We start from the raw sequence: 14,079 nt of genomic DNA on the forward strand, positions 1-14,079 counted from the left end.
TTACCAAGTATAACAACGCCTTAAAAACAACTGCATCAGTTCTACTATTAAACACTAATCCTAATACATGTTCGGCAGATTAAAATTTCAGCAATGTTGAGATAAATATACAGTAACAGAAGCCTGAGGAAACTTTCTTTGTACATCATACATCCAATACAATTTATTTACAGATCCTGTGTACACACTTTGAAGATTATAAACTGGAGCATAACAAAACTTTCTATGTACTTCACACAGGCAATCTGATTATAGATCTGGTGACAACACTTAGTACATAAAAAAGAACAAATACTGAATAATGGGGAAACTTTCTATTGCTATGTCCTCATACAGGCAATCAAATTGAAAATCAGATCATTTATCCATGCTTTTCATACACAGATCTGAAAACTATGTTGTAAGCTAAGGATGGAAAGGCACCGAAAAATGCATTATAGTTTTAAAGGTAAATGGCAAAAAAACTGAAAATATAAAAAAAAGTAATTTAAGAGCAATAACTCAGACGTTTTGAGTAAGGATGACTTTTTTTATGATCATTTATCGTTGAACATTTGAGCTATTTACATTTTTTGTCAATCTATATATGTCTGGAGACGAACATGAATAATAGATCACAAGACACAACATAGAAAACTGAAGACTTAGCAAAATATACCCCACCAATAACTGGTGATCTACTGTGCCTTGGAAGAATAAGCAGATACTACTTCAAATGTGGTACCCGTCGTGTTGTTCATGTTATTACAAACCACGTAAATAGTCCTAACTTGCTAGTTCACATTTGTGGAAAGAGAATGGGATTGTAGTTACGATACTAAGAACATATCCAATATCATCTGTGACTGTGAAACGGGTGTTCCATAACGATCAACCAACTCGTGATGGTGCATATGTGTTTGTAAAATTTACCATAAGCAGATCCAGGAGCCCCCCTTTTTTTCATGAGAAAAATTTGGTTGATTATACAGGGAATCAGTGGAGCACCCCTCCCCCTCCCCCTTGTGAAAAGTTTTGTATCAGCCACTGTTTACAAAGGGATCCATTTGGAACTCTTGGTTTAATAGCTTCCTTGTGTGCAGCAACCCTCTATCAAGGAAATCATGATAGGAAATACAAGCCTGGGAATATTGTATCATATGATAGATTTATACTCGGTATCCATTCTCTGCTGGAATGTTGCTACATAGAAATTGAAAGTTCTCAATGGGGAAGCTGAAATCATCCCTTTTGTTATAAAGTTTTTTTTTCAACTGACGCTCATTGCCAATTTCTAGATGAAAGTCAAGCAATGAGGCAAATTATTTTCCAGTCACATGATTTTGTAAAACAACGTGGAAAATTATGAAAATAATTATAAATGTGTAATAATGAGGGTGGTAATGGGGGTACCTTCATGAGGAATAACGGTAAAAACTCTTGCCAAATGATTTAAACAGTAATTTTTGGTGCATGACGATAAAATGTACACTTTCTATTAGACGATAAAAATTATTGACTGATTTTGATGAATCACGTAAAAAATTTCTCAAAAATGACGGTAGAGGTAATTATATAAGTCATTTGATGAATCACGGCAAAATTTAACCAATTTGACGCTAACAGTAGTTGAAAATGACCATTTGATGCCTGATGGTAGAGGGCATTACTACCCTCAATAAGCTGTCCTTTGCATAATCAAGCTTAGTTAAATAGATGTGGAACAAATCAGTCAATAAAATGGTTTACTCTTGTTTCACCTTCAATGTTGTGTTCTTTTTAATGACTAAACACACCTAATTCATGCATTGACCATCTCTAGCTTCAGTTTTAAATTGAAGGTCACATGATCACATGAATATAGAATGAGATCCGATTAATCACTTGCAAGTAAGGCAGCAACCATTTGATTTTCTGGGGGGGGCTATGGTTTTTTTTTCTGAACAAATTTTTTTTTTCGCCTATGGCGAAAAACAATCTATTTTTTTCGCGACAAGTCGAAAACAATTTTTTTCTTTCAATTTGAGCATTACATATAGTGGCAGCTGAGGGTGAAACAAACAATTTTTTTTTTTCTCAGAATCAAAAACAAATTATTTTTTTCTCCAAAAAATGGAAACAAACTTTTCTTTCCAAAAAAAACCATAGCCCCCCCCCAGAAAATCAAATGGTTGCTGCCTAAATAATATTAAGGGAGCAACCATTTAACTGCAAGGGTTGGTTTTGGTTTTTTGTCAGAGTCAAAAATTTCTGTATGTGAACATTTATTGAGTTTTTTTATGCTATCAACAAGGACGTATATTAGATGTTAGTTATACGTCCTTGGCTATCAATCGTAAAATTATATTTTTTCGAAAATTCAAAAAATGAGGAAAATCTGGACACAAAATATTTTCTGGGGTATTGTTCTTGTCAGATCACAATATTATTTTTTTTTTCATCACAATAAGAATAAAAAAAAATTCTTATAATTTTTTTGAAAAAACTAACAAAAGGAACACAATTGCGGAAATTCTAAGCTTTCACCGATCTAGTTTCGTATTTAGACCTATTTCCGTGAAGATTGCGCATGCGAGCACATGGCAGCTAACACATGAGATTTGCCGGCATAGAAATGACATAAAATTCATCACTACGGCAACTTTAATGAACTATTTTATTTAACTTTCAAAGACATTTGTAGATATGGGTAACAAAATTTCAGCTGCAGGTCCAAATGAAACTACAGGTGGCATGTCATTGTCGCCACCGCCGCTTCACCCACCACCGGCATCATCTCAGTCATCCACAGAAACACCAAAACCAACCGAACAAACAGCGGCTGACAATAATCCAGGGACATTTGAAGAGCTCCACAGAAAATGCAAAGGTTCGATACTATTTCATGGCATCGCCTGACAATGTCAGTTGTTATGGATCTCCCTTTTCTTGGTCCTTTTAAATGACCTTGGCATCTTTGCATAATTACTTTATCACTCAATATCAGTTTGAACACTACCCTTCAAATTTGAGATATTTACAAAGTTTTGGTGGAATCTTTATGGGGCATAGATGTCAATTTTTCCAGACTTGAACTAAGTTCCAATACTTACTCTAGAAATTTCTTCCAGACATTACATTTCAGGTGCGGATCCAGGAATTTGGAAAGGGGGGGCGAAGTTTTTAATGAAAATTTTGGGACCTTTTTTAGGCTAAAAACCATAAAATAAGTGTAAAATGCACTTTTTAAACGGTTCCTGGTGTGGGGCATGTATATTCTATAGTTGATGTAAATTATAAATGTTGGACATTTTTTTATGCTGTATTCTCCCTATTGATTGTCTGTCATAAAATGATAGTATGGATCCAAAGCTGATATATTTGATGTGGGACTTGTCAGTAAAAAATAGACATGGAAAATTCTCGTTTGTTTTATGTTAAACCTCACAGATTTCTTGTTGTAAACAAGAAATACGTCGGGCTATTCTATGAAATTTACAATACGACCAACACGAGTTAAAAAAGTCAAACAAGCACAGTGTTCTCCCCAGGCCGTTTTAGCGTCGCGGTACCGTGACGCTATATTTTTTCACCGTGATGCTATAATAATTACCGCGACGCTATAATTATTCCCGCTACGCTATAATTATTTTGAAGATACTATTTTACTTGTCCTCAATTTTGAATCATCTATTATCGATTATGATCATAAAAGTTATATCACCTTTAATTGTAATCCCTTTAAGTCGGACACTAAAGGCAATTAAGAGATTAAATAGCTAGGTGTTAATTGCCCTCAGGGTGATAACTGTAAAGGTGTTTGGATGCGAATATCCCAAGCTGACACTTGTGACATGACTAATACCACGTGTCTGCAATCACCAATATCGACATGGAAAAATGCAATCACAAAACAATTCGAAATCAACGTTTTGTATTACGAATTCAGAGATTGAAACGATTTTTATTTTTTTTTAAAAGGTCGTTTTTTGTGCAACTCTCCAAAAATTACTTTCTTTCTCTTTCGGTAATACGAGAGCGAGAATTTTGGTTTAGAGCTAAAATAAGTTTAATATTTCTTTAAAAAGTTATCATAATTGGCTTAAGTTTATGTTTAATCCAATTAATGCATTAAAAGCGTCTTATTCATTCACAATCTCTTGTCAAACAATGTTTATTCTCGGACTCATTTTCGTAAATTTTACTACGACCGCCATTGCACATTTTTGTGTAAACTACGGTTCGGAACCGGACCAGATATGACAAAAATCCGCATTTTCACGATAATGACAACAGATGGACAGTAGACAGAAAAATTAAACCAAGAGAGAAAACTACGCATTAACAGACTATTTGTTAGATAACTTTGTTAAAAATACATATGATTTTGATGTAAAGATAAGAAACAACTGGGACTAATTCATTGAGTGGATGAAACAATGAATTTCATAAACATGATAAAAAAAAGTTGTTCAATTGATTTTTTTTGCTTCTTTTGCTACTTTATCTTTACTTGATATAATATAAAAAGTAGTTAATTTTGTGTACTAGATAATTTAGTTTTGTATAAATACAGGTTGCACTGTAATGAACCATTCATTCATTTGACTTATTGTTGGGTAACTGAAACCACAAATTTATTTTTATTTGGCATAAGAGGAAAAAAATAATTCTGTAACTATAAATGAATAAAGAAGACATAAACTGAAACAACTGTTTTTGTGGTTATAGTTTAATTGTATTCTCAGTTATGAATTGAACAATATAAACTAAAACATATAAAGGAAATAGAGCATCAACGCGACGCGACAAACGACATTAAAAAAAATACAGTTATTTTTTTTTACGCAAAATGTGATGCTATCCAAAATTTCTGGGGAGAACACTGAAGCAATTTTTATCCAAATGTTTGGTTGATATGTTTCACCCAACAAAATTAAGGGAGGTGAGGGGTTCCAAATCAGACAAAGGCTACGAATGAGTCTGATGACAACAAATTTATGAATGATGGTCGGCAAATGGAGACACAAAGGCCACACTCAGCTGACAGGTTGCAGTCTGGTCTTGAAAATATTCAATATATCAGTTCAACGAAACCAACATTCTGGTCAGACATGCAAACCCCGGCCTCAAACAAATACGCCCGTTTTTTATTCATCATGTTCATTTAATACTAAATAATTCTGTTGGAAATTTTCGTTTCTAATAGCAAAAAAGATTATTGTTTTCAATCCAGATACGGCCAGAATTTTTATTTAATGCAAAAATCAGAGTCAGATATTTTTCTCTCAAATACCTTAGACTGCCTCCTCAAATCAAATGGTTCGTACCTTAGACTTTAAATCTATCTAGAGTTTATACTGACTGGGATCATTATTCAGCTATCACGCTATTTTAAAATAGGCTGGGGCGTTTGGGGTTAAACATGTTTTCGTAGGTAAATAATATTGCTGTGGATTTTTTTTCATGAGAGTGTAATAGAGTATTACTTTCTGTTTGGTTGAATTGTGAAATAGATGTCACTACATTCTTGCTCAAATCGGTGTCGCTTTGAAGGTATCATGGTTGTCATACTCAGCATAAGCAATGTGTTACTGTAATTTGAATTTCAAAATAACTAAGTGACGTTTTATTTTACGCACTGATCAACTCCACCATGTAGCGAATCACATGACTTTGACATAATCAGTAAATACCAGCGAAAAATATCTTTATAAGTAAAGAATTGTCGCATGAAAATTAAATACACGGGAAATGGCAAAGTTCACAAAGTCTAGTCTGATTAATCATTCTAGAAAAAAAAATAAGTCCAAGCAAGGGGGGGGGGGGGGGGGGCGTACGCCCTCTACGCCCCCCTCTGGATCCGCCACTGCATTTATCTCCCAAATAGTGAAATAGTGGAATACTCGATAGTGCATTTTCCTGGAAAACATGAAATCTACAGCTAATATTTTCATTTTGAAATATGTAATGAAGTACTTTCCCAAACCTGTGCAATTAATGCATACACATGAATGTCAGTGACAGTGGTTCTCTTTATATGCTCTACTGATTAAAACTGACCGCCAGAATATAGCACAATAGTGTTGAAAGTAGGGTAATACACCAATCAATCAGTCAGGCTTAAAAAACAGAATTTGGAAACAATGTAAATAAATATATCACATCCATAAAATAATCTATAAGAAAACCACTTCAGAATACATGTAGCATCACATTACCATGATGCTAGAAGGCCCTGGGGAGAACACTGATTCCCTTATTTAAGGGATTCTCCAAACCTGATAAGGGCCCCAAAATAACAGCATAAAAACAATGCAAACAGGAAAACCAACCATCTAAAGTTCTAAACTATATAAAAAACAAGAAACAGATATGAACCAAACTAACATCATCAAAGCTTCCCTAAAATGTCAGTATCAAAATTGGATAGTGTCTTATAACACTCAGTTTGAACTGGTTTAAGTTACACTGAGGTGTTACATGAATATATGAATTCATTTTCTATATTGCTTAAATTTGTAACTTGAAATTTTCAGTTTCTTGGACCTATAATTTTCTGTTAATTTGAACCCCTAATAAATATTCAAGTTTAACAGTAATTACCAACAATACCGGTAAATAAAATTACTTTTATGTGAAATGTATATGTTAAACTTTTTTATTTTCTAGATATATTTCCCCAATGCTTCGAGGGAGGAAAGTTTATCTTTTCAAAAGGATTAAGCAGTCATTTTCAAGTCAGTCATACCATTAATCTTAGTACAGTAAATCCTGCATCATCTGGGTACAGATTTGGTGCTACATATGTTGGCTCTAAACAATTAGGACCACAAGAGGTTTGTCACTTGACTATAGGCATCAAAAATATTTTATGCTTCAAATTTTCCTTTTTAGCCATCACTTGGCGTTCGTCGTCGTCCGTCTGGTGTAAACTTTCAACCATCTTCTCCTCTGAAACCACTGAACCAATTCCAACCAAACTTAAGATGAATGATCCTTAGGGTATCTAAATTAAAGTTTGTGTTTTATTTTCTGTTTCGTCAAAAAACATGGCCGCCATGGCTAAAGATAGAACATAGGGGTAAAATGCAGTTTTTTGGCTTATATCTCAAAAACCAAAGCAGTTAGAGCAAATCTGACATGGGTTAAAGTGTGTATGAGGTAAAGTTCTATCAACCCTGAAATTTTCAGATGAATCTGATAACCTATTGTTGGGTTGCTGCCACTAAATTGGTAATTTTAAGGAAATTTTGTAGTTTTTGGTTATTATCTTGAATAGTAGTAATGATAAAGATAAACTGTAAACAGCAAATATGTTCAGCAAAGTAAGATCTACAAATAAGTTTGTATGACCAAAATTGTCAATTGACCCCTCAAAGAGTTCTTGTCCTTTAAGGACAATTGTGCACAATTTGTGTATCATGTTTTCTAACTTTAAAAAATCTTCTTTTCTGAAACCATTAAACCAATTCAAGCCAAACTTAAGCTGAATGATCCTTAGGGTATCTAGAATAAAATTTATGTTTTATTTTCTGTTTCGTCAAACAACCTGGCCGCCATGGCTAAAATAGAACATAGGGGTAAAATGCAGTTTTTGGCTTATATCTCAAAAATCAAAGCATTTAGAGCAAAACTGACATGGGATAACAGTGTTTATTAGGTCAAGTTCTATTAGCCCTGAAATTTTCAGATGAATCTCATATAAACCCATTATTGGGTTGCTGCCACTAAATTGGTAATTTTAAGGAAATCTTGCAGTTTTTGGTTATCATCTTGAGTATTATTAATGATAAAGATAAACTGTAAACAACAACAAAATTCAGCAAAGTAAGATCTCAAAAATTGAATTAAACTTTGTTTGATTTCATCAAAAATTTAATTCTTTAGGTTCTTTGATAAGTTGAATCTAACCAAAACAACAAACTACGATGAAATTGGACACTTAAACTCTTAAACGAAAGATCAATGCAAAAAAATGAAGGTGAGCGATTCAGGCTCTTGAGAGCCTCTTGTTAATCTATCTGGTACCAATAGCAGTAAAATATGTATTGGACAAAGGACTGAAGTGTCACAGAATAATTATCCTTATGTTATTTTTTATCATCCAAAATAGATAAAATTAACGACAGATTTTCCTTTCTTCTCACCATACCAGATAAATACTATTAAATTTATTTTAGAACAAGAAGTTGAATAATGTTTTTTCCTTTAAATACATTTAAAACAAATAATGTTACTGTTATCTGCCTCATCATGTGCATGTGCCAACAGAAGGCAAGATTAGCATTGCATTATTTTGTATTCTTTTTTACAGATGTTTCCAGTGGTTTTAGGTGATATGGATGCCAGTGGTAATCTCAACGCCAACATAATTCATGCATTTTCACAGAATATTAGAACAAAACTTGTAACACAGGTATGTTTAGTTTATTATCCTCCTGCTGCTAGGCAACAGGGGCATTATGTGTTTACCAGGGGGAATACTGTAAGTGAAAAGTCCCCCAAATTTGTTTCAGTACTACATACTAATTCTCTAACTTAAGTTTGCCTCGATCAAATGTTATGAAACTTGTACATAATTCTAATAACAACAAAACACAATCAAATTCCAAATTGGGTGGCACCACATTTATGTCAATCATATTTGCTTCTTTATAAACATAAAAAAATCTGAGAAATTTTTGTTTACTCTTTTTATATTTAGTTGGCCCAAACGAAATGTTATAAACTTATACACAATGGTTATAACCACAAAACACAGACCAAGTTCAAAAAATGGGTGGGGTCATTTTTACTATTCATGAGTTATGCCCCTTTATAAACATTTAACCATTGCTGGATTTTTCTTTAGATTGTCGATAAATTTAGTAAATTGACTTGTTATTTACAAGTGGTGGCATCTTTGGCAAATAAGCAAATTCTCCATTTATTCTTCTTACAGGCATATAGTGCTTACATCATCTTCATTTGAACTAAACAACAACTGAAGCCAGCCTTGTAATTGTATTTTTTGTTTTGTACAATTGATTAATACTATTTTTCCTTGTGAACTATAATTATTGAATAAACTCAAGTGTTGAAGCTTTGTAAAGGGCACTGATGTGTAGAAATTTGATGCATAATAATTGGTCAAAGTATTGTTGATTTTTATATTGACAGATTCAAGACAACAAATGTGTAGCAACACAAGCAGGTATAGACTACAGAGGTTCAGATTATACAGCATCTCTAACTTTAGGCAATCTAGACGTTGTCAATATGTCAGGTAAACACAAACTTTAATAGCTATGCAATCTAGACATACTCAATATGTCAGGTAAACACAAACTTTAATTGCTAGGCAATCTAGATGTAGTCAAACTGTCAGTTTAACATACACTTTATTAATTGAAGGCAATCTAGATACTCAATATGTCTGGTAAATGCATGTTGTATAGATTGAGACATTAGTCATTGAATATGTCCAGACAGTTTTTCACACTAAATTTTTGAAGAAGTATGACTATAGAAAGCTTCCTTTGAATCTAATGATTTTCATGTTAGTTGTTTAAGAGTTATCATATTGTTAACAATTTCCACATGTCTCAGGATAAATCAAGCATGTTTTCATCAGTCTTATACAAGTGTTGCACACTGTTTTATTCATTCTATAAGATGTATTAAACTCACACACAGATATATCATGCACCACTGGCACAACTGTTTATACTTTGTCTAAAGTATAAGGTTGATGGTGTTGCAGTATGGAAGTTGTGATTAGCATGAGGTGTTTGTCCCTATCATTCATAACCCTGAGTTTAATTGTCACTCAGTATGTCACTCAAGCATTTGGTATTTTGCCAATACATTTCTAAAGACTGAGGTGATATGATACCTCCCACAAGACAGCAAACCCAGTAATGAAATTTTACCAAAAATGCAAATTTCTTTAACAGGTATTTTAGTTACACAGTACTTGCAGAAAGTGACATCACGGTTATCAATAGGTGCTGAGTTAGTATGTCAGTATGGTCCTCAAGTCCCTGGAGGAGAATTCACAGCTTTATCTGTAGCCTCTAAACTTACTGGTAAGTAATTGCATAAGTGTATTCTTTATAAAGTGATCTATGTAATAAAAACATGTATGAGAGGTATAATTTTATTGGCTTAAAACTCATTATGTATTTTAAACCAAAAATACGTGTTTTGAAGATTCCTTGAGCAAAATGTTTTAATTTTCTATATGATGCTTTAAAAATTTTGAAATTTAGCAAGACATATTTTGCTACTTAGTTTAAAAGTTTACACAAAAGATTTTTTTCTAGTGATGAATTGCATGGTTGTTATCTTGATGAGTTGAAGAAATTGACATGCCTTCAAAATCAGTGAACTGCATCTTTACCTTTAATATCGGTGATGTTGACTCAATGAATGTTTATATTTGTGTTCAATATTTTTTTCTTGTAGACAGAAAATGCAAAACTTGAAATTGTAATGCATTTTGTTTGTATTTGTAGGTGATAAATGGACCTTATCTGGAAATATAAGTCCTTTAGTTGGTGGTGCTCATTTATGTTATCATCACAAAGTAACAGAAGAATTAGATGTAGGGGCTGAAATAGAGACTAGTCTAGCTCAAGGAGAGAGTGTGTGTAAGCTTGCTTATCAACTAGAGGTTCCAGAAGCTTCTATAACATTCAGAGGTATGTCAAATAATGATACACAGTGTGTATGTGTCAAATCATTTTAAGAACAAAACAGATTTAAGATAATAAATGATCTCTAAATTTTGATCTCAGCTGAGATTTGTATAAGAAATGTTGCAAAGTGAAATATGAATATGACATATATTTTCACTGTCAAGGATTGTTTTAATATCACACACAGCAACTTAATTTTAATATGTGACACAATCATTCACATACCAAGTTTGGTTAACCTTAGTTCTACAGCATCTTAGTTATGTGACACAATCATTCACATACCAAGTTTGGTTAACCTTACATGTAGTTCTACAGCATCTTAGTTATGTGACACAATCATTCACATACCAAGTTTGGTTAACCTTAGTTCTACAGCATCTTAGTTATGTTCAGTTCACCCAAAATTGGGTTTACCTCTCTCACAGAGGCGAAAGGTCACAATAAAACAGTATACAAACCTCAAACTGTTCAAGAGTCCGTATAAGTCTGTAAAATTTACCATGTGTGAATCTCGTACAGATGCAACTATTTTATTAAAAAACATGCTTAAGGCCAAAGATCTCAAACTTGCATAGTATTTGTACTAAATTTAAATCCGCTGTCCTGGATCAACAAAAATGCACATGCTTGGGTTATAGTCATGCTATGCAAACAGCTTAGTTTATTTTTGCCTCATGAATCCTATTTTGAAATATATATGAAGACATCTTTTTATTTTCTGTTTACAGGTAGCGTAGATACAAACTGGGGAATAGAAGCAACACTGGAAAGAAAATTATTACCGTTTCCATTCACATTTGCTTTAAGTGGAATGGCTAGTTTAGCTAACTTTCAAAAACCTCAATACCGATATGGTATAGGACTAATTATAGGATCATAGCTTACATTATATTTTACTAATTATGTACAAAATTGTGTGTTTATGAATTAGGTTGTGTGTATGTGTGATGAAGTATAGAGGTATATATATAAATTCTTAAGAATACTTCTGAATGTAGAATGTCAAACTGCAACTGGAATAACTGTCACTACAGAATTAGAGGGTAATGAAATGTACTTTCAGAAATGATATGCTAAATATGTTCTGTTCAGTCCTGTCTTATCAAGTTATTGAAGAGTTATTTCCCCTATATGCAGGCATTATTATAAAGAAGTCATCCAGCTATCAATATTGTGGGCATGAATACAGCAATATTTTAACATGTTATTACATTTATTAATTTTCTCATGCATTTAAATTCATGGAGATTATTTATTTAGTTCTTTTTTTTTCCATTATTCATCAAAATATGTGTGAACTTGTTTGACTGCAGTAGAAGTTGATGATATGCAACATAACACAGTGGCGGATCCAGAAATTTTCATAAGTGGGGGCCCACTGACTGACCTAAGAGGGGGCCTGTCCAGTCACGCTTCAGTGATTTCCTATATAAGCAACCAAATTTTTTCCCATAAAGGGGGGGGGGGCCTAAATCCGCCTATGTAACACATTTTTAATAAAGAAAGTTGAAGATGTAACTTTGCCTTACTGGACCCTATTTCATACACTTTCCCTGTAATTGGAGTTACTATTTTCACTCTTTGCCATTTTTAGGATAACTGCTGGGTACATTTATATCATTTTATGCAAGACTAAATCATTTGCATCAAATTTACAGTTTTACAGCAAAAGTTAGATTTTGGTCGAAAAATATCTGTTTAAAGATAACCTATCTTCTAATCAACTAATACATGAAGTACTGGTTATAAGGTATTCAAAGTATTGTCATAGTTTTAAAAAATAGTTATGTATGGCCTTAATGTTGTGATGTCATACAATGTTATGTCCATCTTGTTATCTGACCATCTGGCCATCAAGAATGCAATATATTCGTATAAAGTGTAGACAAATAAGACTTCTTGTCATGTATTGAAGCAATATAAGAATAAAGTTATGGGCCATAACCCCGTTTATAAAGACACATTTTTGTCAAAATTGCAGCCAACAGTTTATATAACATATTATAGCTTCTCTAACAAATAGTAGGCTCTGAGGATAATTATATCCTGAACCTAGTGTGATAATAGAATTTTTACAATTGTTTACTTTGTTTATTTGTATGTACATGCATTTGTAATTGTAACATTCATTCATAAAAAGCATCAATTTCTTACCCCAGCACAGTGCTATAAAAAATGTTATATATTTATTTCATTGAGCCAACAAGTTATTTCAGATGTGTTAGCCTAATAGAAATTAATGTTTTAATAAATAACCGAATCTATAAAAGGTGGGCATTTGAGTCATTTTTGTTAAGACATTTTATCTGTCAAGACTTTTCTCTGTATGATGTAGATGGCCAGTTAATATGATATATCTTTGACTGATGAATATCCATTATATTGCCACTGATGAAATAAAATTGAGAATGAAAACGGGGAAGATATCAAAGAGACTACCACATAACCAAAGAGCAGAAAACAGCCCAAGGCTACCAATGGGTCTTCAGCGCGGTGAGAAAATCCTGCAGGGTTTAGATTTATTGGGGGCAAAAGTGTGTTCATTTTGTAAAGAATAATATGATTACATCAAAACAATATTTGTTAAACGTATTTGCATTAACTTATAACTGCCTTTCATATGATTACTTCCTTACAATAATATCTAAACTTTGTCATCAACCGATATTTACCAACACTAATAGCAGCTAGATTTACACATATGTAAACAAAAATACTGCTGGTTATTTGCATACAAGAGTTGTCTCCTTGACAACTATTGAATATTATATTGTCATACAAACTTTATGAATGAGAGGATCTATATAAGTGAAACAGATTCTTCAGTCCAAATATTTCTTTAATTCTGAATTATTTTAGTTTGGTACTATGTCCATCCATGTAAAAAGACTTGCAAATTTGAAACATAAATTTTTATATGTGTAATTTTTGCTGGCACAGAAGTGTTCATAGTGTGATAAATGTATACTGAATAAATTTGTTATGTATCTGTGAAAGATTGTGTGCATGTGTGTAATTGTACACTAGTTGAAGTATAAGGCACACAATGCTGATGTTAAATGTATATAAATCTTTTATGAAATGTGTCTGTGTTTATATTACTTTTGCCTTTTGATTTTGATACCAATACTTCGAAGAAGTGATTATATTAAATTCACTTATTATCTTGTACCTATGCAGTAAAGAAAGAGTTAATATTTATTTTGGCTTCTTTATAATACACACTCTGATGAAGGATTTGGTATTTATTTTGCCTGTTGGTTTTAAAATACATTTATGGAAGGAGTTGGTATTAACTCTGATTATTTTGCCTTTTGTTTGTATGACCATACCCTGAAGGAGACCAACAGGCAACAATAATTCATCCACTTTGGAAACTTCAAAAATATACCCCTCCCCTTTTCAGAACATGGTTATGAAACATTAGGAAAAATGA

At 32.7% G+C, this 14,079-nt stretch overlaps 1 protein-coding gene across 1 annotated transcript; it reads left to right on the plus strand.

The window, feature by feature from the left end:
- The first annotated feature begins 2,530 nt into the window (after nt 1-2,530).
- LOC139522822 (mitochondrial import receptor subunit TOM40 homolog 1-like) lies at nt 2,531-13,729 on the plus strand. Its single transcript, XM_071316383.1, has 7 exons — nt 2,531-2,848; nt 6,631-6,797; nt 8,276-8,377; nt 9,121-9,226; nt 9,897-10,028; nt 10,458-10,643; nt 11,372-13,729. The coding sequence occupies exons 1-7, from the start codon at nt 2,665-2,667 to the stop codon at nt 11,521-11,523; spliced, it is 1,029 nt and encodes a 342-aa protein (XP_071172484.1). The 5' UTR covers nt 2,531-2,664; the 3' UTR covers nt 11,524-13,729.
- Nucleotides 13,730-14,079: the final 350 nt, after the last annotated feature.

The sequence above is a fragment of the Mytilus edulis genome, chromosome 5 (assembly GCF_963676685.1).
Source record: "Mytilus edulis chromosome 5, xbMytEdul2.2, whole genome shotgun sequence".
NCBI lineage: Eukaryota > Metazoa > Mollusca > Bivalvia > Mytilida > Mytilidae > Mytilus > Mytilus edulis.

What these genes read in the sequence shown, in the direction of transcription:
- LOC139522822 (XM_071316383.1), top strand. Translation starts at nt 2,665, where the DNA reads ATGGGTAACAAAATTTCAGCTGCAGGTCCAAATGAAACTACAGGTGGC. An exon ending in GAACAAAACTTGTAACACAG is followed by an intron (nt 8,378 to 9,120) that starts GTATGTTTAGTT and finishes TTATATTGACAG; the next exon opens with ATTCAAGACAACAAATGTGT. An exon ending in AGCTTCTATAACATTCAGAG is followed by an intron (nt 10,644 to 11,371) that starts GTATGTCAAATA and finishes TTCTGTTTACAG; the next exon opens with GTAGCGTAGATACAAACTGG.